The 25,829-nt window shown below is 37.3% G+C and overlaps 1 protein-coding gene across 4 annotated transcripts in view; it reads left to right on the top strand.

Moving 5' to 3' along the window:
* LOC132194094 (neurexin-1) overlaps positions 1-25,829 on the top strand; it is a 90,223-nt gene that overhangs the window by 24,875 nt on the left and 39,519 nt on the right. For all 4 annotated transcript variants that reach the window (XM_059615169.1, XM_059615171.1, XM_059615170.1 and 1 more), the window contains one exon: positions 11,631-11,766. In XM_059615169.1, coding sequence (XP_059471152.1) covers positions 11,631-11,766 — 136 coding nt within the window. The remainder of the gene's footprint in view (positions 1-11,630; positions 11,767-25,829) is intronic.

Genomic DNA, 25,829 nt, shown 5'->3' with positions numbered 1-25,829 from the left:
TTTTAAGTTTGATTTGAACTCTACAGTACAGTACGGTATTGCGGACTTTAAACAAACAAATGAGTGTCTAGCATTTTCCCCTTATCTATAATATAAAAGCAAAAATTAAATATATCTTTTAATTTATTCTTTTTCTCTTCTTGTTGACAAAATTTGACAATTTAATAAAATAATGTTGGTTTTTGCGTTAAAATAATAAGAATTATTTAATAAAATAAGTAACTTTTAAATAAAGTTTCAGTTAAACACATAATAATAAGAAAAAAAAAAGTTTTTTTTAATGAAATTTATCTTAATGTATATATACAAGTTTATTTTTTTAATTTATTTTAATTTTTTTATTTAATGTTACAAAACATATCTTTTTAGTGATATTAGTGATAGATATTAAAAATGAAAATTTAAAAATATTTTGTATAAAAATATAAAAATATATCTTTTTTATTACAAAAATAATAATTCTCCCAGAAGATATTTAAATGGATTAATGAAGTTATATTTATAAGTTAATACGATTAACGATCACGAATTATAATTGCGGTGTTAGTAATCCTTCAAAAAGAGCACCTAAAATTTTGAGTTCATTGAAAAAAAATAACTTATGTAGTTAAATTGCACAACACATAACGTTTCTGCTTCTCAGCTATACTATTATTCTCTAAAAATTTGCTCAACCAAATTTTCGTCACAATTGTCATTGTTTGAAAGTGATTCCAGACATATCATGCGAATTAACCCTTTGTCTCTAATCTCCTTTAAAAGTCTTAAGTCTTTGTTCATCAACTTGGAATAATCTTGTCTCTCAATCGGCACAGAGCGCAAAGACTCGGTCCATTTTGAGAATTACCTCCGTGAAAGGAAACGCTGGTCCCTTTCTCCCTGCTCATCTATATCATGAGCCCAAAGAAGAGCAAAACAAAGCATTGCCGTGTCTGCCTCTTTGCGCGAACCGACATCAAAGAAAGACCGAATCCGTGCCGAATGTCTCGTCCCACTCATTTCCAGCGCCGCTTTCCGGTCGTTCGAGGCCGGTTCGAGTGAAAGTCTGCCTCTTCGGGGGCTCATTGGAACGGCCACCGATTCGAGAGGGTCGGCCAATAATGGGTGTGCTGGCGTTAAAGGGCTTATTAAAGATTTAAGCCGAAATTTTGTGAAGTTGATGGGCTTCGGGTGCATTACGAGTCAGTCAGACACTCACACACGAGAGAGGCTAATGTGCGCGCCGGATAAGCCTCTGAACTGCGAGGTCACGTCACTCCTGGATAAACTCCATTTATCGGAAAGAGGCTCTTTATCAGCGACATTAAAAGCTTTTTCGCTCTATTTCGGTTTATTTCTCTCTATCTAAAACAAAAAAGGACGTTGAATTATCGGCCAATTTCACACCTCCCTTGAACGAATAATCACCGAAAAAGAATTTTCCGCCTCGTCATTCTCTTATACGTCCCCTAACTGTCAATCTCGTCATCGTTCCATGGAGAGCGTGTTTGTACGCGCGAGGAATTGGGTCGCGTATTGGCATTTTTTTTTTATATATTCCGGCACCGAGCGCCAAATATAAATAAAAATACGCGAAAATCCAGCGGGGATTTGGCTCTCCCTCCCCCACCTCTGCCCACCCGTCGATATTTCTCCAGCAGTTGAGAGGCCAATTAAGGGCGCTGGGGGTTGTTTATGATATTGGCAGGAAAATTGTTCTTCTGCCGGCATTAGTTCCGGGGAGGCTCTTCCAAGCGGACAATTTATTTATACTGCCTTGGAATTTTATTTTGCAGTAACTTTCTCTCTCTCGCAGGAGTTATTTTAACGATAAGTAGGCATGCTTAAATTCATTTATTAAGGAATGCCTAATTGGCAGAACGACCAATTTGAAGGAATTTAATTAAGTGAAAAGCCATGCCAACTCCGGACGCTTCTAACGTCCTTAACAAACGCAAGCTGGAGGAATTCCTTTCCGTTTCTTCTTTATTTTGGGATTTTTTTATCACACACAAAAATGTTAAGGAGCTGCGGTATAATAAATTCGGGGAGTTGCGAGTGATTAAAAGGAAAAGTTCATCCCGCGGCACGCACTCCTCTGTCTGATTTACGGCGGAAAAAGAAAGAAAATCGCGACCCACAAACGCGAAGGTCTCTCTCGCCTGCGCTTATTATTGATCGGCGTCGTATGTTTGACATGAATGGCAGTGCCATTGCAAAATGAATGAATTGAATAAATGAGCAGCCGGCAAAGAAACGTGACTGTGACCCAGTAATTCATTTTTAATTGAAATTCGCTCTCTTTGCATTCACTCTCACCGGGGAAGCTGTCAATTCGAGAGTGAAAGCTGCAGGCTGCTTCGAGAGGGAGAAAAAAGAAAGTAATTTTCTCAAGGGTGTGTATGCTCCGCATTATGCTCGTGCTCATTAAAAAAGCTCCCGGGGAAAATTTCCATTTTCCATTTGAATCAACCCTCTCTCCGAGTTTAGAGAGTGTTTGTTTTGAAAAAAATATCCGTATACACGTGGCAGCAGAGAGAATCGGTTTGACGAGAGATGCGCCTGGCCAGTGTTTGGCCAGGTATGTTGGTCAACAAAGTTCGCAGAGAGCAGCAGTTTCTCTTTGGCAAATAGAATCATGAGATGAGAAAAATAATGCCACACGTGGTGATCCTTTTTCCGAAAGCCTGGGGGTCGGGCCAACTTTTCCTCGTCTCTGTTCCATCAGGATAATTCATTACTTAGCCTAATGAAGATAAATCGTGTCGTTAAATTAAAGGGATTTTCTGTGTTATATTGACGCCAAGGTCGACGTTTATGTGCCCATCCGCAGCGCGTGTTGCATACGAAATTTCATAATAGAGGATAAAATTCATGAGCACATCATAATGTAATTTAAAGTTTGCGTTTTATCTGGAGTAATTTTTAGAGCTTCACGTGACTAATTTTTGAAACAATATTTGATAAGAGCATAAAGTGGAGTGTGTGAAAATAATTTTTTTTGTCAATTTGATTTAAATTATTTTAAAATTCTACAATTATTTTTAAATTAAAAATTTCTCCTATATAGATTCGCAAAAAGTCGAAGTTTAATCATTAAATCACTCTGCCCCACAACTTCAAGTAAAATTTCAATGTAACGCTAATAATACATAAACTGAAATAAAGTTTTTTTTCAAACAGAGCTAGCTGATGACGTCAATTCACAATTTCCCCCAGAAATTTACAAGGAAACCATTACAAAAAAATAAGGAGTTTAAAATTACTTAATCTTTCTTAACGGGACGTTGTTTATTAATGTAAAAAGTTATTATTGCTTTGTTATTTTTGCACCAGTTTGGCAGCAATTATCAATATGTAATTTTCAAGACTAATTTACTTCTGCTCATTAAAATTATTTTAAAAAATTGTTAAATTATATAGTTACCAGACTTCAGGTTGTATAGAAAAATATAATGAACTCGTTAAAAGTTCAAATTTCCATTTTTTACTGCTGTTGGCATAAAGTTTCGTTGAACAATTTCGTGACGAACACACGCCTGTATAATAATTCGCAGCGTGTGTTTAACCTAAACAATTCGTACGCTGAAAAGCAATAAAGCTTTTAATTTCTAAATTCAGCCCGTTTACATATCGATTGGACGCAAAACAACAGCGAAAACGCATTCACGCAAGCCCCATTACCGAGTCGCACTAATAATCTACAAACGAGACCAAGCTTTGCCCTGCTCTGAATGAAAACACTCACAAAATTTCCCAGCTCGTAAAAAAGCAACATAATTTTTCGGGTACGCAAACATGTCCGTTGAGCAGAAGCATCTTTCACCATTTTTTCCTTCCTCGCCAAGATGATCCCGCTGGATGGAATGATATTTTCCCTTTTGTGTATTTTAGATGGGGTGTGTGTGTGTATGTATGTGTGCCATGGGTTGCATGCTTGGAGAGGGTCGAAAGAGTAGTGGGGTGGCATTTCGGCGAGAGCGAGAGAGGAAGAGGCCACGCCCTCCGCACCCGCCGTATCGATCTGACCGCGTTCGGTGCTCACTTGGTGCGAGAGTGCAGCAGCACGGCAGCGCGCGCGGGGTGCATCCCTCTTGAAATTTGCACCCCCGGCGTGCACGGCGGCCGACCCCGGTATTCCTGCCGCGTCCGCCCAATGAATTTTTGTTCAAACTGCAGCTGAGCGAACGTGCAAGCAAAAGGTGTATCGCCGGCAAATTGGCTGCTTTGTCTGCATATTTTATGAGACGCCGGGGATGGCGAGAGAGGCGTGCCTGCGCTAAACGGGTCAGACTATGCAGTTTGACCTCATTTGAATGTTTAACCAGCAAGGGACGATCTCCTGCCTCATGCGAAAAAAATGAAGTACACTGCGGCGAAATTAATTGCGTTATTCTAATTTCCGGAAAGCTGATGAGGATTTTTGCGCGCACCTCGCTCTCTCGCAATCTAATTTCATAATTTAGCATAATGAGATTTTCAGACACGGTACATATATATACGTCTAAGGTTTCTGAAAAGTTTTGCCAAGGCCGCGTTCAACAGACATCACGCGAGAATGAGAGAAGTGAAAAAAGCTAATAATAAACACTCGCCGTTTTCATAGGCGATGGAGGCATTTGCAAAAACGTTGAAGCCGTTAAAAGATAAAAAGCGGCGTGTTTATATGTTTAGTGGCACACAATGGTGCGCTAAATTACTTCCTTTCACCAGCAGTGATTCATATTTTCTTTTTTTCCACTGAATATTATTTGGCTTCGTTCGTTTGAATGACTCCGGCGCCCTCGGATTGACGGGAAATAATAAAAGACGCGAGAATTCAGCGTCTCTATTGATTCGGTCGTCAGCGAAGGTGCGAATCGCGCGCGCTTTGATTCGGCATTGCGGAGTGAGCATCATTTGCCGTAGTAATTATCTCCGAATCAATACCCGCGGCTCTGGAAGCGTGGCGAGATTACCGAGCTGTGATTGTGTCTTTTGCCCACCCGCAGGCAGTGTGACGATGAAACACTGCTCCTGTGCGATGCCGAACAAAATGTTCATTTTTGTCCCTGTTATCTTTCACTGGGTGTCAGGCTTAGTTTTCCATCACCGTGAAAACCTTTTTTAGGCAATCAAAAAATTGATGGTGGACTTGAAAAATATATTTATTTTTTCAATTGACCCGAGAAGTATATGTTCTAAAATTAAATTTCATATTTTTCATAATCCATTAAGATTTTACGGAAGTATGAGGGTGTTTAGGTTTAATAAATCATTAAGAAGTAAATTCAGGCAATCAGACGATTTTGTTATTTTAATAAGCATGGAAAGTTTTTGCCATTATATTATTTATTTATAGTTTTTAAAGTCACTCACATACATCATTAATCTCTGGTACTCTTCTTTATTATATTCTTATACCTCACCTAGCAATAAGTTAGAATAATCTATACTATCTTTCACATTTTGAAATAAATTATTTCTCATAAAATATTTTTCTTCCTAGCACACAGAATCAGTCCTAACTGCCTTTATGTGTTTAAAATATTTTTTAAGTTATGTTTTATTAATTTGTTTAAATTTTAACTTCACATTTTTGCAACCTTTTTTGTTCAGTTTAATTTTTAAAGTTTTTTAATTATTAAAAATTTTTATACATGCGCATTTATTATAAATTTATTAAAATCATTAGAATTATTCTTAATTATTCGTTTCAATTTTAAATGAAATTATTTTACTAGTCAAAAGCTATGAAGCTATTTAAAAAAATTAATATATTTCGCTTAATTAAGAACCCCTAATTAATTCAGATCTTAAAGGTGCATTTTCCTTGCAAGACGTTAGGGGGTTCACTTTCATTAATATAATTTTTCGCCTATTTTTCTCTCTAAACAACAAATTTTTTGTTGTTTTACGGAATTAAAAATCGTATATTCTAATTTTTCTTCTATTATACGAATTTAGCAATAATAATTGGAAACTGGAAAATGGACTCGCTTTCATCCCTTTGGAAAAAGCAGAAAAAAAGGAACAAATGTAATATAATTCATACCGTCATACTTTTTTCATTACCTTATTGGTGGCAGCTTTGTTGTGATGAAAAAAATTGCCTGCCTAGGGCTGAAAGGTGAGAACAAATTTGAGTGAAATTTTATCCTCGCCTGGATAAAGATCAAGCTCGAGTTACTCGCTGCAGAATGTACCTGCTCGGAACTATTGTGCGCAGGCACACGGGGTGTGTGTTCTCTCATAATTGGATTTCCATTCAGAGAGCAAGAAAGGACGCGAGTGAGATATTTAGGCCTCAGGGCAGCCACAAGCAGTAGCGAGAGAGGAGGAGGCAGGGGCGGAAAAGCATGCTGATGTAATTAACGAGCTCTCTGGAGCGCGGGCGGGCACACGTGCAAAAAGTCGCCGAGCGAGAAAAACGCGCGCGTAACAAATTAATAAAAGGGATATGCTGCTGTTCTGGATTATTATTGGCATGATTTATTGTTGCACGTTTTGCTCGGAAACATTCATGCAAACTGGTCCGTCGTGTAAACGTCCTGTTTCATTTCATCATCTTGCTTTTTAGTTGTAAAATGTGCCGGAGAGAAAAATGATGAAGGGTTAAAACTTTAATTACACATGTAATTATTTCTGACCGAAGAATCGTTGACCTCCATTTTCACCATTGACCTACTATTCTTTTCAAGTGTGACTCATTATCGCCGAATGAATTTAATCAATCCTTCCACTGAACTCTCTTTCGTCGTCAAAGATGAAAAATGAAAAACGGTGAACTGGGTTATGCAACCTGCTCGACTCGCCGACTGAGCAGGTTGCATACTCCACTCTTCACTCGGTGGGACCGCTGGCTGTCGGAAGTAGTTCAGCAGCACGAGTAATGGCCCACATTTGTTGGCAGCCACTTTCGCTGCCGCATTATGCACTCTCAAGCCCCATCCTTCCCGCGCGCCGCACAAAACCCCTGATAACGACGTACACGCACAAAATCTGCTCGGATTATAAGCAAAGTGGAGGAATGGCTTTGTGCTTTGGGGGGATTTTTACATTATTTTCAACTTATGCCGCAACGTTCCATCAAATAAAAAAATATTGCAATATTTTTGCTTTTGCATATATTTGGCATTAATTGATTTAGTAAAAATACTAAATTTTAATTTTTTTGTAACCTGCAGGTCAATTTATTTTGAATGCTAATCACTAAACAAATTCAAAGGAGTTTAAAAGAAAAATAAATAACAGCGTCTTCAAGAGACTAAAAATATAATCGCTCATTATTGCGAAAAATCACCGACGCCCCGACCTAAATATGAAATTAAGACTTAATAATTGTTTCAATTTAATAATTAATTCATATTTATTGTCAGCAAAAGATATTAAGTATTTTCTAAAATCTATAAAGCAAACCAAAGGAGTTGAAATTTTAAATAACAAATTTATGACTCAACATGATCAAAATCCAATTCCAATCTCTGCCACAAAATTAGCAACTGTCTCCAAAAATTAGGAATTTTATTTATTATAATAATTGAGACTTGCTTTCTACCATCACATTATTTGTATAATTTAAAATGTATAAAAAATATTTTTGCTATCGCTGTTTTTTTGAATCACATTATCAAAAGACTATTTTTAATAATAACATACAAATCACAAAACAATTTTAAATAGATATAATTTATTAAAAACTGTCAAAAATATTTAAACGTGTTTTAAAATAATCAAAAATAAAAGTTTTTATTTGATACTAATAATAATAATCAATAAAACTGTAAAGACGCATTTGGATTTTATCTTCCATTTGTGCAAAGGAGAAGCATAATATTCCTCTGCAAGCTTCCTTTGACTTCACCTAATCCTTTCTTGTGCTACATTAGAGGCCGGATATGTAAGGGTATGAATGCATCTCACAGCAGCAGCGGCTGCTGGCAATTATTCCATCGCTCTCTTTATTCTGCTGAATGAGCCCGTCGACAAAGTAGCGCGCCAGATGCTCTGCATTGCAACACGGTGGCTGCCGGGTCGAATGTTAAGCCGCAATAAACATCTCTCCAGTTAATGTGTGTAAGCAAGACCCCCACCGCTGTTTCGTGTGTGCTGCTACGTACTATATCTAATTACTTAAAACGAATATACGCACACCGACGAATTTGCCTTAATTACAGCGTATGCGCGAAAGTGGCAGCCGCTCGAAAGTTTGCGCGTAAAACTCGCTCCGGTACCTTTTTCGCGTGTGTTGCGTCCCCGCTGAATTAATCCGCTCCCCTGTGCCTGCGGCGGTGGATTTTAATACGCTGATACCGGAGATGGGCTGAAAGAAAAATAAATGACGTCGGGGGCGGCTCGTTTAAATCTCAAAGTTCGTCACGGTGTGCGGTGTGGTGGCTTTGTTTGAGCCAAGTTTTCGACTTTGAAGAGTAAAACACACTTCTCTGGAGAGGAGTTTTACTTTAAAATTTTCTTTTCCTACCACTCTTGCCCTTTGAACTTAAGCGGCACTAAATCCTACGGGCCTTGCTTAACTCTGAAATTTTAATTATTTCATTAAAATTGCTAACGAAACCACGTTCTTTAATTAAATTTCAAAAGAAAAGTAGATGAAGAGACATTTAATGAAAAAATACTGCTTTTGCATAATAGTATTTTTATTCTTTAAAGACTTTAAAATTCTAGTCGATTGAGTTTTTTATCGCTGCTTATTGATCATTAAATATAATCAAATAACTACAAATCAAGCTATTCAAAAGTTAAAAAAAAAATTGATTGGAAAATATGCTCCTTTGTTACGTGAAATATTGTTTTATGATTAACAAAAAAGGAATAATTGTTCTTTCAAAGTGTAAATATTTTTTTATTCGCCTCTTTTCCTTTTCTAGAAAATATTTTGAAATGCTGCTTTTTATTTGGTCACGTATTAAAAATTAAATATCTGATGCAACAAACTAGATTTTAAAATCATGAAATTCCAAATATACATTGCAATTTAAGTTTTAGCAATTTTTTTTAGACCTTTTTGCAAAATTTATGCGTCTCCCTTGCATTCTAAGGTGACACAAGAGACTTTGAGACTTGTGTTGTGCCTTCTCTATATTTTATTTATTTATAAATCGGCGCGTATGGCACCTGTGATCCCGTGGCCCAGAGAGAAAGCGAAGGCTGGTGTTGCTGTCAACATGGGCCAGGGCGCTTTATCATTGCAGGCGTGCGCCGCCCCCCTTAAAATGTCGTTCGCCAGTTCGTTTTGTTAAATCCGTGTTAGGGCTCAGTCCCGCCGGGTTTGAGTGAACATACCCTGCTCTATCCTATCTATCCATACCCAATATTGCCCAAGGTGTTATGTATGAGAGAGCGTGAGTGCGCGCTTTGTGAGCGCCCGCCCTGCGCGATAATCTCTTAAGTGTTGCTGTTTTATCAGCACGGCGGCGCCTGCGAGCAACCCTTTGCGCCCCGAGTTAAATCAGAATCAGCACTGACAGCTCAAATAAAATTCGTGAGCGAAGGATTTGCGCCAAATCTCCTGCTGTAATCTTATTTATTTCCGATAAATTACCGGGATTCTCTGCTCCGTCGCCGAATTCCATTTGCGACGGAAGTTATTTTCGCTTACAAAATAATTCCAGGATGCTTTAGTAATTCTACAGATTCCAAGAGAAATAAGTACAGAATATAAGCTAAGACATATTTGTATAAATTAATATGCTAATATAAATAAATACAATTGTTAAAGTCGAGGAATCAAAATTTCAGTCTCTTGAGAAGTAATTTATTTACCAGATAAAAATTTCTTTCTCCGGAAAAAAAGTAATAATTAATAGAGCATGGTTTGATGACTGTGTTTGATAAATCTCATATTTTTACTATGAATGTTTTATGCCTGCATTCAGCAACAGATTTATCAAAAATGTTACAAAATTTGTTCCCTGTTTATGGTAATGCGTTCAGCTTGATTTAAATATTTATTGGTTAATTATTAGATCCAAACAGAGATAGATCAAGGCAGAGGAGGAATAATATTACAACGATTATTACAATAGCTAAAAAAAATTTAAGTTACTAATTATTATTCAATATTTCCTACTATCACATTGTCTTAATTAAACAATTTATATGATTTCAGCTATAAAGATTATATTCTTCTAGAACTCAATTATATTTTCAAAATACAGAAGTGATACATTTTTAACACTGAAAATTAAAATTTTCCTTGAATTTAATAATTTTAGCCTAGAATTGCTATTTTTTCCTTTAAAAAAAAATTCTGTCTAAAATATAAGTGAGCATGAATTAACATCGATGAAAATTTAAAATGCGTGGTGCAAACAATAAGTTGAGGCTTCGACGCGCGCTCGCACTTTTCATATTCACAAGAAGAACGGACTTTAAATAAACTCTGTCATGCTAATTATATGTATGAAGGTGCGCGCCGTGTGATTAACCGCTAAAACAACAGATTGATGGTGAGTGCGGCGATAAAGCACGCACCTTGCATCGCACAAACAAATATTTTCCCATCGGCTCTGGCCCGAAGAGCAGCTTTTGTGAACACGCCCCGCGCCGTCTGATATAATTATTCACATCGAAGGCTGGGGATACCGCGATGAATTAATGGCCGGGTGGAGAAAAAATAAGCGGGATGAATCGTGTTGCACGTGAAAAAGAATCGCCCAACGTATTCATTATCGCTGAGTCGCGGTTAAATTTAGTGCGCCGGATGCAAATTTTGCGTGTCCGCTATCTCGCCGTCTGAACTGCGGGTTCAAGGCCGGTCTCAGATTGTTGATCGAGATATTATTCCAAATTGACATCCACACGTGGATAAGGAAAGTACGTATACACTAAGCTAATATATGGTGTGGATTTTTTATGTATAGCACTTATCATACTTAAAAGGAAATTCACGGAGAAAATTTAAATCAAAACAAATGCGAAGGTGAAATTTTTATATTTTATGAAATAAAAACTTACGCGAACAGTTGAACAGATTAAGAGCTTTAACTTATCTAGTTGTATAAATTATGTAATCTGAAGCCATTAGACAGCAGAGAATTGAAAAAAAAACCTAGTTTTGAAGCAGAATATTTTTAGTTATTTTTAAAACACTACATTTGTGGTTTCTTAATTTTAAAAATTCATTTATCAATTCAGGTAGGACATAGTATTTTAATAAATATTGCTTATAAAGACTTCAAATGATTTAAAAACGTATTTATTTAATTCATTGTGTTTTTTGTAGCTATTGTTTGGGTTTTAGATGTAAAATTCTATAAAATTATTTATGCATCAATCTGATTAAAATTGATTAAAGTAATGTTTAAAATCAAATAATAAATAATTCAAACATGAGAATTGTCCCTGTTTAAATGCTTTGATTTGACAAATTTTTTTATAATAAAAACAATTTTACAATGAGGAAAAGCCTGTTCTCCTCTTCCATGATCATGTCCGTGAGTGTCAATATCTTTAAACAATTTTTTTGGCCTTTTTTATTTGAATTAAACTTAAAACAGTTTTATAAATTAATAAAAATAAGATTGAAATGTAAATTTGCTAAAATCTTGAATGCGATTTATTTTCAATTTGACTATTTATCTGATCTGCGAATTCCTATCATCAGAATCAGTTGACGTTTGCTCTACAAATCTTTATTCGTGTTGTTTCAGGGAGTTCGTGGCAACTCGAGCGACGCCTGCGAAGACCACGACCCTTGTCAGCACGGTGGCATCTGCATCAGCACGGACAGCGGTCCGATCTGCGAGTGCCGCAACCTGGACTACGAGGGCGCCTTCTGCGAGAAAGGTAAGAAAAGGAATTATATTGGTCGTTAGTCGAATCAGGCGCGGAAATCTCGTCAAAGCCACTCACGTCGAATAATATTGCGCCGGCACTCAAAGTGGGTAATTGGCTAATTATGAAATCGCGTGCCAGGTTGAGGCGACATTATTATTTTTTCCAGCGTCCCACGAACGGATGATGAAAGCGTGCAACAGCGAGCAGCGCCCTCAAAGCACTGAAACGCAATTTATTTGTGAAACCGCGCTTTAATTTATGATTCACCAACGCAAACTTGCGCCTGTATAGTATTGTTTTAATTTTTTTACTCACCACTTTGCGCAAACGTGTGTTTGCTGCAGCAATTTATTCTGCGGCGCGTTACCAAGTCACGTGGAAAAATTCTCGCGCGCCGCTAATTTTTTGCACGTGTGCCCACGAGTTAGTTTAGCAGAGCGTGTCGTCGGCATTCAATTTCCGAGCGGATTGCTTTTTGTTTTCAGTAATTTCTCAAAGTTTTCGCCTGCACGCGTGCTCGTGGCGTGCTCAATTCAAAAAGAAGTGCCGCAATGAGAATGATTGCGAGAGAACTCGGTTCCCCTTTCTACAGTAATCGTTGCTGCAATCAACTTTTCCTGGAAAATATTGCGTCGTCACAGTAAAGTAAGAATTAAGCTAACAAGACTGAAGAAAGAACGAACGTTTTGAAATTTAATATGTGAGATTACAGGTTATGTGTAAGCTACATTTTATAATTCTTTTTATATTATTCTGATAATTTAATTGAAATAATAACACACATTCAAAAAACTTCATTTTAGATCTAAATGTTATAATTTTTCAGAGATGCATTGTTTATACATTCAAGATAAATTATTGCAAAATACTTCTATATAATTATTTTTATCAAAAAAGTTAAACGTTTAAATTTAAAATTACATTTAATAATATGAAGATATATATTTTTTTTAAGTAAAACAATTTAATATTATTTTTTGTTATGTTTATTATAAAAATTGTTTTAAAAATGAAAAACATTCAATAATTTTTTATACAAGAAAGTAGCCTGTAACTCGAGCCTTGCATTTTAGAAAATTCATAATTTTTATTCTAATTTCAAGCCTTATAAACAAATAAGGTAATTAATTATAAGAAGTGAAAGAAATCAGAATGAATACTTGACAAAGAAATCTCTCATTGTCAGTGTTACAAATTTTTTTATTGATATTTCATTTTACTTAAGTAAGGGAATTATATTGCAGCGTTAAGTTGGAAATTTCATTCCCCATTAAATACAAATTTTCTCCATTGAAGCTTGCAAGCTTGCAAATTTTATGGCCGAGATCAAAGTTGTTTGCAAAGTCAACCGCATCAGGAATTCTAAATCAAGCCAACTTTCCGTCTTCCATTGTCTTATTTATGGCATCGAATCTCCATAATTTTATACCGCATTTTCCACATCCTGACTTATTGGATTTTCAATACGTGCTGTGGCGCGACTTCATTTCCGAGATTAATGTAATAAGGTGCATAAAAAAGACGTGCAGTTGGCTCTGAGAAGTACATACAGCCGTATAGCCTAGATTGCTCACCGGGTTTTATACACCCCTATATTTCTCACCGGCTGCAGGAGATGTGCACAAAGTTTCCGTTTTTATTGCATTACCTCTCGCGCGGCTGCAGCCAGGCTGACCCGATTGCCTCGTCCGTAACGCAGGTTGCATAAAAGACGAGTTATTGCTGCGCACGCCGCGAGAATTAATTATTGCCGACGCAGAGCGGCGGGAGCTCCATGTGAGTGCAAAACTTGGTCGTTTGTGAGTAACTATAAGTGGAGCAGGCCATGATAGGGAACCCTGGGGCACAAAGAGGAGGGCCAATTTATGAGAAACGGGAATTGCGAGTTGAGAGCTGCACTGCTTTGAAAACATGCCATAATTTTTCCTTTGAGGTTTTGGTTCGCAGGGAACTTGATTCCTTTTGTGGAGCAAGAAAAGTAGAAAAGCGGAAGGGAAAAAATTGAAGAACATTTAGAAATTTCCAAGAACCAGCAGGATTATTTCCTCATATCAAAATTTTCATTAAAAAAATGTTTGATTTAATCTTTGATATTTTGTTATGTTTTTTGTCGACAAGAATCTATTTTTTCCAAGTTTCTGGATAAGAAGCCATCAACATGCAGTATTTTAATGCAGCTGTTTATTTACAAAATTGCAAAAAATAATGAATTGATTGATAAAGAAAGTGGTGAGCATCGTAGGGTTAAGCTAATTCAAATCACAATCGGAGGCCAAAGATGGTCAGTTTCTGATTGGCCAATGAAAGTTATGGGCTTCTGGAAAATTTAGCAATTCATAGGTTGAATCATCTGAAGTACTGGATTGAAGGGTTTCCTGAACAAGATGAATTTGATTGATTATTTATAACTTTGACTGATAAATTTAACATATTTTTTATTGATTTTTAATTTCATAGAAAACGTGTGTGAAAAAATAATCTTGTATTGAGACTCAAAGAATGAATTTTGAATTTTATTCTACTTTTCGGATATTTTTATTTCATAAATTAATTTTTAGTTGAAAATTAAGTTCATTGCAATCTCTGCCCAACTTGAGACGAATCATAAAAATTATAAATTAAATTGACAATAAATTAATAGCAGTCTACATTTTTGCCTCTAACAAGCGCATGGCTGCCTTAATTTCAGCTTTCCTACACCACTCTTGCATTTTGAGTTGCAAATTTCAAGATCGATCCGCGGTTCATCTCGCAATCAAAACATACAGGGCGGCTATCTTGCGTTCTATCTTTCGTGTGCTAGAGTGAAAAACATTTCCGGCGTGCAGCTCTTTGTAATTCTCAGCGGCACGCCTGCTGCCCTCCTTCCAATCACGTTATCGTCTGATGGTGATGAACGTCGTTAGTCTAGACGACTAATTTGCGCGTTGCGGAAAACAATTTGGCGAGGCTCTGGCAGCTGCTTCTCCGCACATCAAAGAGTCGGTGTGTGTCGCTCTTAGGCCAATCGAGATAAATGGATCGGCTTTCTCTCTCGCGCGCGCGCCGCCATCATAAAGGGCGCATTATTACTGTTATTATTACGATTATTGCTTTGCCTTTCGCTCGAATCGCGCAGAAAGGGTTGGAAAATAAGCCGCTGCGTTTTGCAGCGAGAGTGAGGCTCTCCTTGGGGAGATGAGAGTGCTTTTTTTGTTTCACAACATTGTGTCTCCGTGGTGCGCGCACGGTGTGAAATATCAAATAAACCGCCACGGCTCTAATGCAGTAATAAAATCAACATGCTGCGAAACAATCGCTATAGAGTAGTGTCATAAAAGGGTTCAATTTGGTTTGATGGACTAAATTGAAAATTATGAGAAGGGAGAGTTATTTTTTATTATTTGTTTGTAACACTTTTATTTCACCTTCACCTCCCATGTGAACTTTTTTTTATGTAAAATTAATTCTATTTAGCGAAGTTTTCTTTCAGACTTTTAGTTAGAACTATTGTTTAAATATTACAAACAACAAAAGTGTAATAAACACTAGCTTAGAAAATAATATTAACCACATTATTTATGCGATAATTTTATATAATTTGATTTTTAAAATTCTTCAATTCAATATTAGCATAATTAATAATTTAATTTAATTTAGCTGATCAAATTTTATATTTTTATAGTTACATTTGGCATAGTCTATCTGGAAAAATTTGGTCAAGTTTCTATTAAAATATATAATTTCATATTTTTTAATTCATAGCAATCAGGCAATTAGGATGTATAATTGAAAGTGTCATTAAATTGATTTTCGTACCAATTGCTCTTCTTTTTGATATAAATATTTATTGTCTGCAATTTGATTAATGAAGTAAATAGAACCTTCATCAATAATACTTCTATTTTTCAAGACAAAGCACTGCAGAATAATGTAAAACCAATAACTTTAAATAGAACCTGTGATATTTCCTAAAACCACCCACCTGCATTAATGCTAAACTAAAATTGAAGTTAAGTTTTTTCTATCAAAATCTAAATAGTGTTACATTATATTCCCCTTATTGATCATACAGCTGATGAAGCAATAAATTTAAAAGTCAATTGCTCCAGAAACAATCCGTCCCACTGAATCACGAGAAACAAATCGTCCCGGTAATTTCTCGAGTGTGCAAAGTCATCGTCAATTCACCACGGAAAGAGCTGAGAGGAAAATCGATGGCTGAACCAATCAAAACGAGTTTGCGTGCCGCGGCTATCCAGCAGCTCCTGGGAAACTTTTGTGCCAAGTAACTGCGGCCCTACCAGATATTTATCTTAATTTTATTGCTTCACTACACACCTCCATAAATAAGTCGCGCGCTCAGTTTTGCTGCCAGCCGAGCTTGTTTTCACCAATAAAAATCAAGTCGAAAGAACTCTTTCCATTGACGAGGACGCGCGAGAAAGAGAGGAAAATAGAGAAAGAAAATGGCAATCCTTTTAGCAAACTTAAGGCACGTCTGGATGGACCTCTTTTCTCCTCTGCCAAAAGTCGGAAAAGAGAGTGACGAGAATTAATCAAGTAAAGTGCAAACTGAATGAAAATTTAAGTCTGTAAAAGGTCTTAATTAAATGTTATAAAAAAAAACACTCTTCAAGAAATTTTGAACGTAAAAAAGGAGTTTTGAGGGAGTGGAAAGAGGGGGGAAGAGAACATTGGAAAAAATCAGCCAGGAATGTGAAGGAAAGGGGAAAAGGAAGCAAGGGGATGTAGAGTTGATGAGTAAATTAAATGTCTGAGAGAGAAAGAAGGGAATGCCAAGCCTATTTGCGACACAAAGAATCAGAAAAAAGCGTTTCCTCGCACCACTGCCACGCAATAAAACACATAAAAAGACCAACAGTGTGCACGCAGCTGAAATTTATACGGGACAATAACTGTAAAATTTCTCAGAGTGAAACAAACGTTCTCTTTAAATTCTTGCACGGCCACTGAGGTGCGCCCGCGAATTATTTCCCAGCAGGCAATACCGTATTTTTATTTTCCCTCCGCCCCAAAAACACAAAGCACCGCGTTTTCATTCACAAAAATTACCAGCGGCGGGGCGGTCATCGTGTCGCCGAGATAAAAAACAAAGACCCACTCTGTATGTATCGCGTTGCCGAAAATGCGTGTTCTCCGGCGGCTCGAGATGGCCATTATTCTGCAGTGCGCTTTGTTCTCGCCCGCTCTTTCCCAGCCCCATGCATATATACACGTCTGTTCATATTTCGGAATGGAAATGAGCGCCCGCGCATAATAGAGAGCGCCATGCTTTTGTCATGCGAAACATGCCGCGGACAAAAAATCCGCACTGCCGAGGGAATTATTATTTTCAAATTTTATTGTTACGCACTCTCGGTGCTGCTTTGTGGCAAGTAGGCAACCGATGCAGCCGCCCAGAGTGGCACGTTGCATATTCACGATTTTTTCAGGCGTGCCCGTCATGCATATTCAAAATCGACGGTGAAATGACAAAAGTGGACGAATGAGATTTTGTCACGTTTTTTCGTCCGATTCTGCCTTCTGTTTGGATGGGAAAGTGTTATTTTTGGGACGGCCGTAAAATTTTATTGCAACAAGTTCATATGCCGTCGGGCTGGGGCAAAAAAAAAATACTAAAACCCGTTATTGTTGGCGGACTATTATCTTTGATTGGGCCAGGGTAGACTCCGCTGCGGCTTTTCACCGCTTCATTCGCCAGGATAATCAATAAATTTTGTTCACTGCTATGTTAAAATTAAAACTTTTATGCAGAGTAAATATTCTCTTGAATTTATTGAGCAAAAATCATCTGGATGCTCAGGATGCTGTGATGCTACGGATACAAAGCACTGGTCACTTAAAAATTTTAATATTTTGATAATAAAAAAGATGTGCAAAAATTATAAAATTAAATAATAAATATTATTTCATTTATATTTTTTTATAGTAATGTTTTTAATATTAATTTTGATATTTAATAACTTATATCGTAATGATATTACAATAATTTTGTTTTATAAGCTTTACTATTAATTTTATTTGTTGACAATGTTTTCTTTAAATACATGTACAAAATTATCAACCGTAAAAAACCAATAAATATTCCAGAATTGAGTTTGTTGAGCATGATGAAGACCTAAGAAGGGAATAGTTATCTATCTTACATGGGCCAGTATAATTTTAATAATTCTTATAAGCGAATTGAACTCTCAACTTTTTCAAGCCAACACAATACTGACGTAATGATAGATTTTCAAAGATTGTGACAAATTTAAACATAAATAAAACAATTTCCCGTACGATTTTGCTTATTCTGCGAGCGAAGGTGATATAATTTTAGCGGAAATAACGAGGTTCTGCCTTGCGTACTCGGGTCAAAGCCACGAATTATTCAGGTCCATTACATCACGGGCGGATCGTTAGTGCAAAGTTTCATTAAGGTAGAGGCCGTCCGGCATAATTATCGTCACCGATAAATCACCCTCGGACCCGTGCAAGCAAGCAGGCCACTCAATTATCAACAATTAACCGCGGAAGGCAAACTATTCAAGAGTGCATTTATCTAAATTAGCCAGCGAGAGACTCTCGACCCCGACGTTTGGTTTAGTTTCGAGCAGCCTTAATAATTTATCGCCAAACAAAACAACGGAGGTGAAATCAATGGGGTTAGCGATGTTTGGTGCGTTCACCACGACGCACAAACACCAACCCTGATGTACTTCCATACATTTCTGCTGCTTCGCTTAATCTTGGTGCCGTAAATCAAGGGCTGACGTCACGCCGCTTGTTCCAAAGAAGAACAACGCGGTGTTTGAGTCGTGTAGCGCGGCGCCCGCCGGATCGCGCCCTGATTGCCTGCAGTGAGTGTGGATTGCGCCGACATCAAAGCCAGCGGTGCTACGGCGCGCCGGATGGTGAACACGCACATCTGTGTCCAATTTAATTGAGCCGGCCTAACTAGTTTCGCCCGGCGCTTCGCACTTTCCGCAGCCGCTTCCTGTTTGAAGCCCAATTTAATTAAAACGAGCACAGCACGCCACGAATTTCGCAAATCTCCTGCAATATATTTTCAAGTGATATATTTGATGTAAATTGCGCCAGTGGAAAATTATAAGATATCTATTACCATGAAATTGTTAATTTTCTCCAAATTAAATTATATTGCATCACAGAACCAGTTGTTAGATTCAAAATTTTCAGTGACAAGATTTAGGTTTCAAATTTCAAATTAAATGGTGATTGATGAATGATGAAGAGCTGTAGCATCTTTTAAAAGACTTCAAAAAACGTTGAAACTCTTATCAATTAATAATACAAATTACATAATTTATGTTTTTCAATATTTTCGTTACTAATATCATTATAAATACTTTGATTCAATAATCGTTAATAATAAGGCCATTCTAACTAGGTGAAATTTCTAGCTTATAAAAATATCTTTGATGCACTAAGCAGTGTTGATTAAAAATTTATGTTTTCATGAAATTAAACGCCAGTTTTTTTAGGAATACTTCAACAAATTGAATATTATAATATTTATAATAAAAAGCAATTATGTTATATTTGTTTTTTTTTTAATTAAATATGGTAAAAAGATAATAAAAGATATAATAAATTATAAAAACAATTTTTTTATGCTTTCATGAATTTAATAAATGATAAGTTTTTTTATTACAGACACAATTTAATATTAAATAAAAATATGATTTAACCTGAAAAGAAAAACCTTTTGATAATTATTATCAATATATGTTATTTATTTATGTAAATTTAGATTGCATGTCATATTTCTCTCATTTTGAAGCTGAAATTCGCATTCACCCCAGAATTTAACCTTGATTTTGAGCAAAAGCGTAGCTGAATTCAAATTGCGCAGCAGGATTCACCGAAGCATTTATATAATTATGTAACTAGGCCGCCGTGTCGCATGTATCTAGTTTCCTCCCTCGCAAATTGCAATCTCCAAGTGCGCGTTATAATTAGTTTCTCCTGGAGAACAATTTGGTTTTGTAAGACGAGAAACAACTGCACGGCATTATTCACCGTCGTCGCACGCGCAAAATGTTTTTTCTCCTTTCTGTTATTTTTAATTATCTCGCGCTGGCTCGAGAAGAAAGTGTCGCATCTGTTTTTCAACGGCGTGTCGCACGAGCGGCACCGAGAAACAATATAATATATCACGCGAAAAAGGCTGCTTTTGCCAGCAGATAAAAAGCCACATAGCTTTTCTACACACAAGTCGTAATAGCTGCGCGAATTCGCTCCAGTGGATTTGCAGCAGACCCTTGTTCCAGAAAAGCAACACATGCAGCGCACGGGGTAATTCCTACTACTTGTAATTCAACAAGCATTGCGAGTACTCGAGTTTATATATTTTATTACACGTGAATGTTTCTGTATACGAAACTCTTCTCTCTTGGTACAATTGAAGCACAGAGCGAGGCAAATATGATACAAATTTAAATTTTGCTGCATACGAAAGTAGTCGTGGCGGCGGAGGTCAGATGTTAATGGGCAGGCGATATGCAAATGAGATCCGACCTTGGAGGCGCCGCACGCCGGAACAAAAACTTGCACTAATTTAGAAATTATAATGAAGCGACTTTTTGCGCGTTCGCAGGAACTGCAGAGCAATAATTAGTTGCAGCAAAGAAAGACGGTGAGAGAGGAAAGGTTATTCTCTTTCTCTCTTTGCAATTTTTTTCCACTTCACAAAGCAGTTTTGCGCACAAGAGGATTATTATACCTTTCTGAGAAATAATGCTTGCACCTTCTTGCAGACTAATTAATGTTTGAGCACACAGGAATGGTGAGAGAGACTTTTCAAAAGTAGGGAGAAAAGGCATCGAGTGCTCTCTGGCTTTTCGCAGCCATGAACTTTGACGAGTGCAAATATTTAATGGCAAATTTCTCTGATTTTCCTCTCGAGGAAATAATTCAATGTGAATTTTGATTGAGGAATTTCATTCCGGTTTTAATTGCCTCGCCGAGAGTTGAAATCTAATTGACGTTTTTGTTTGTATAATTTTCGTATGTACGCCATCAAAGCTGGTCGCGTAACAAAAGCACACAAGATGAAAGAGCAGAGTTGATAACTCAATTTTCGGGCCGCTCATACCTGCCTCCGCTGCTCCGAGGAGGAAGCACTCGAAAAGTTGTGCCTTCTCTTTTTATCCGGGCTGTTTACTTTGTTCAACTTTCGCTGCATGAAGGAGACGGTTTTAATTAAATAATTGCTGACAGCAAACTGACTGACTACTCCTTGTGCTCCGCCAAACCGACGCGCGGTTTTCCCCTTTTGGCGAAATTTTATTACACGGCACCGAAATGGGATTTACGTGGAACGCGCCCCCGGCCACATATTCTTTCTCTTTGAACCTCTGCAGGATTCATAACTCGGGAGTTAAATTGAGAGCTACTGCGCTGCAGAAAAAGCGTCAAATAATATGAAATTGCAGCCGTACACATTTTGGACGTTGCGGCGGAACGTTGCTTCTTTTTAATAATGTCCGCAGCGAAAGCTGCTGCTTTTGGCACGAAACATTTTCCATGCGTTTACTTCATTTGTATTCTGCAGAAATAGAATTTGAGCCGCTCTACTCGCAGACGTCTGGCTCTCGCCGAGACAAATATACAATTTTTTATTGTCGCACTCGTCCCATACACTGTCGGGAAGGTCGGTGGCGCCGCTTCGTAAGATCACTGCACACACATACTTGTGTGCAAAAATAGCACCCCTGCATGTCTCGTTTATTCTGCACAAGGACGTTTAACACTAGAAAATTGTATTTGAATGAAATTTTGGTTTGGAAACATAACTTTTTAATTCTAAATTTGTATTCGAGGATAATATTTTGATAAAATGACATTAAATTTATTCAATCAACTATTTGACATTCCCAGGTAGACTGAATTTTCAATTTGTGATACTAAAAATATTTTATGAATACTATGAACATGATGCTGAATTTGTTCAGTAAAAATATTATTAAATAACAAAAAAAGTTAAAAATAAGACAAAACAGAAATGCTGAATATTGTAAATTAATAAATTCTATAATCAACCAAAATCAAGGAAATAATTTAAATTCAAAAATCTATATAAAATAATCTTTTGTCTACAATAGTAAGTACAATAATAGTAGCTTTTTTAAAGTAGTTTAATTTTTTTAAACTCTTTGCTTGTATTAAATCTAATCAAACAGCAAAACTATTAACAAAATGAGAATATCATACATATTTTAAGTATCATTTCGTGAAAGAACTTCCGAAATATTTCTTTTGGCGTCAACAACAATGGCCCTATAGCTTGCGGAGAATTCATCTTCTGGCAGACATTTCAAACCATTACTGGGCTGGAAACTTTCATATATAATGTATGTCTGAAAAAGAAGAGTAGTCGTGGCATTGCTAATTTCTTTGCTTTCGCAACTACTCTCAAGACCCGCCATCGTAGTCTAGACACTTTCAGAGTCGCAAAAACCGGCGCTTTCAAAAATAGCGAAAGCAATTCCCGGCGAAAATGCAAAAAGCTTGTTACTCTCTCTACCCGGAGAAATTAAATTCAGCGACGCTTTGTCGTGCAGCTGAAGAGAGCACGGCGACCTTAAGAGATGCTCGTGCAGAATACGTAAAGTCTATTTGCACAGAGCGGAAAAACACGGGTTTTGTAGGTCATGAAGCGCGCGCGGATGCAGCAGAGTGGAGCTGCTGACCTCGTATATTTATGTTGGCCATTCAACCGAGCGAACGAATGCACCGTAAATTCGTCTGCTTGGGATTCTCTCGGCGCTGCAACTTTGTGGAGCAATCGCAGGCTCCGGTCTGTTTGCACAGAGATATACTCGACTCTGTTTGCGGCATTTAATTACGGTTTTTATCAATTTGCTAACCCACGCCATTGTCGTTGAAGTAGAGACTCTTATCAAAATAATGCACATGTCCTTCACTTTAAGTTATCAATTATTTCAAGGCAGCCATTCAAACGTTGACAAGTAAATTGGAGCACGTCATTATATTCGAGCCGCCTCTTTTGACAAACTATAAAGCTCTAGCGCAAAATCGATTTCATAGCCTGCAGACGTTTCGCTTTGATGTAGACAGTTTGCATTGTCATAATGATATCGATCCATTTTGACAAAACGTTAAGCTCATTTGGAAACGACTCAAAATCTTCACTGCAAACTTTAATATATTTTCTCTAACATATGAAAACATGAAGTCTCTTTCCTTTTTTTTTCTTTCTTTGCATAAATTTCTGCTCTCTTTAGCATGGAAACAACTTCAATGCAGAGAAAAGGAAAATTTTCATCTGACGGAGAGCTGGGAGCAAATTACCCAGGGCTCGTTTCACAGTCGGCAACAGACTTTCCTCTCATTTTTCACATCCCCTGCCGTTTGACAATTTCGCGCCGGATTATTCTTGTTGCTCAAAAGCCCCGCGAGCATGTTTATTCAGCGCACGAGCGACTGAGAAAATTTGTCCGAGATTGATGATCGCCCATGAGCACGTTACACAACAAGGAAGTGAAATGAGGCGAATGTTGCAAGACGCCAAAATAAAAAAAACACGCAACTCATTGACCTCTATTTAAGACCGAGCCAATTAATTATTCCAGTGGGGGCGGCTCGGCTCTTCTTCTGTTTTTGTTATCAGTCCAAGCGAAATCAGAACTGTGTGTACGTTTTTTTTTCATGAGGGTGTATCAAATAAATCACAAGAGAAAGAAGCCTTCCGTTTACGTTCCCGAAATAAAAATTTCATCGGGCCGTCGACGTTTGATGACATATCGGAGGTCGTGAGAGTGGCGTGAACAAAAGCCAATATCCTTCCTCCGCCATAGGAGCCCATAAGGGTTTGATGGGGTCATGCCACGAGGGGACGTGGCTGGATTTTAACTCTCGCCGAAACAAAGGCCATCCTTCTCGCGTGCTTCTTCTTGCAGCAAAGAAAAACGCCATCGATTCTAATAACACCGAATGGAAATGACGCCGCCGGACAATGGGCTTTCGAATTCGGGGTGCAACGAACGACAAACGACCCCCGCCAATGAGACTTCTCGGAACGGAAATCCGAGCCTGTTTTGTGCACGTCAACTCTCGAGCGCGGCACCTGGCTCGGAATTAATTAGGCTCAAGAAGGCTTTCCCAGCCAGAGAGCTTTGATTGCCCAACGCATTGAGGTTGATTCAATTTTCTCATTTTGCCATGAATATATTGTATAGATCGTTGGAGTAAATGATACGCCTCTACAATAAGGTTAGAAAATAATGATTATTGACTTATACGGGAGTCAAAATAGGGCAAACTCGAATATCTTTGTGAATAGGGAAGAACAATTTTATTAGATACAAACATACATAGTTTTTCTCCATTTCGCTCCATTTATTACAATATTAAAAAAAAAAAATTGAACAAAAAAAAATACCGTAGATTTCAGAGGAAGTCTCTGTATCAATTTGAAATTTATAGATTAGGATTTTTGTTTTACATTTCGGGAAGGAATTTTACATTACACATTTGGCTTATTTCTTAAAATATAAAATCCAATTCAATATTCAATATCAAGTTACGAATGGAACACGGAGTTAAGAATAATTTCTTATTGATAGTCCATAATTAATTTAATTTAACTTTATTTTATTAATAATTTGTTTTCCAATCGTATAGAATTTGATAGCTAAAACCTGATTAATGAAGCTGCAATACATATTTTCTATCAACCAGCAAAACAGCCTATGGGCATCAAGTCCAGAATTAAATATCTTAATTTATGCATTAACAGTGTAAACACTGAATCATAATTATAAAATAAAAATATTGAGGGTGAATGTAGTATTAAATTTATAACCAATTATTTAAAGGATAATATTAATATAAAATAGCTTTTATTGTGCAGTAAAAAATATCAAAAAGATAAAATTTAATTAAAAATAATTTTAGTATGTAATTTTAATTTATATTTATATATTTAAAGAATGTAATAAAAACTAAAGTGTTTAGTTTTTTAAATGTTACATATTAATGCGAAAAGATGTATTAAATAATTTTCAAGTGTATTGCATGTGCTAGAATAGTTTTCAGCATAAAATATTTTTTCTATAACTTTAAAAAAACATTGCAAAATTCCAAAAATTGTAAAAAAAAAATAAATAAATAAATAAATCGCTGATAATTGAATGAAATTGATCCGCAGTCGGCGTCGCATTTCCATTAAGGAAATTCCCGAATCCCTCCCTCAGTAATTAAGATCAAATAATAATGAAAAGCTTCGGCAAACGCGCCCCATTTCCTGCAGCAGCTGTGCCAGGAAAGAGAGAGTATATAAGAAAGGTGGGCGCGCGACAAATTGTTTAGACAGGCGGCAGGTGCCTGGAAGCTTTCGAGCCGCCGCTTATTTGGCATGGGGACGGCCCGCCTAATTGGTGTGCTCGCCGCGCGCTCTCTCTTCCGCCGCCACCGTGTGCTGAGAGGGCCGATTCAATCTACGCGAGCATCACTCTCTCCACACCACTCGGCCCGCTTTGATGAAATCAATAATGCAATCCGCATTGGCAAACATCAAGAGGGCTGAATTGGCAGTTAATCGAACGGATTAATGGGAAAAAGCGACGACGAGAGAGAATTTTTCGAAAGGGGTGCAGCCCTTTACTTTTCAGGTGCGGAACGTGCTGCTCTCTCACTCCACACCGTGTCTAGCAAATCCAATAATAAGAAGGACGGAAAAGTTAAAAGTGTGGCGAAAAGTAGAGAAAGAGCGTCTCTGACGACATTCGTGACCCGGCGACTCACAAATCATGTCGGCACTTCCTGCGCTCTCGAATTATTGCACACGGGCCGCTCCTTTTTGACTCCCTCACTTTATTATTGCGCTACACATACTGGAGGCGCAACGCCCGCGCGTTCGCTCCCTCTGAAAATAATTTACCACCCAGTCAACTCTTGTCAAATTGAGTTTGTTCTGAGGAAATATGGTCAGCCGTCTTGATTTATATCCGCCGCACACACATGGGGCGAATAAAAAAAGACGTCGAAATTTATGATCGCGTAGTAAATTGCAGGCCTTCCGTGTTTCGCGGACCAAGGAA

The sequence above is a fragment of the Neocloeon triangulifer genome, unplaced genomic scaffold (assembly GCF_031216515.1).
Source record: "Neocloeon triangulifer isolate White Clay Creek 2 clone unplaced genomic scaffold, ASM3121651v1 ptg000006l, whole genome shotgun sequence".
In the NCBI taxonomy this organism is placed as follows: Eukaryota; Metazoa; Arthropoda; class Insecta; order Ephemeroptera; family Baetidae; genus Neocloeon; species Neocloeon triangulifer.
This window is presented reverse-complemented; position numbering and strand designations above follow the sequence as displayed.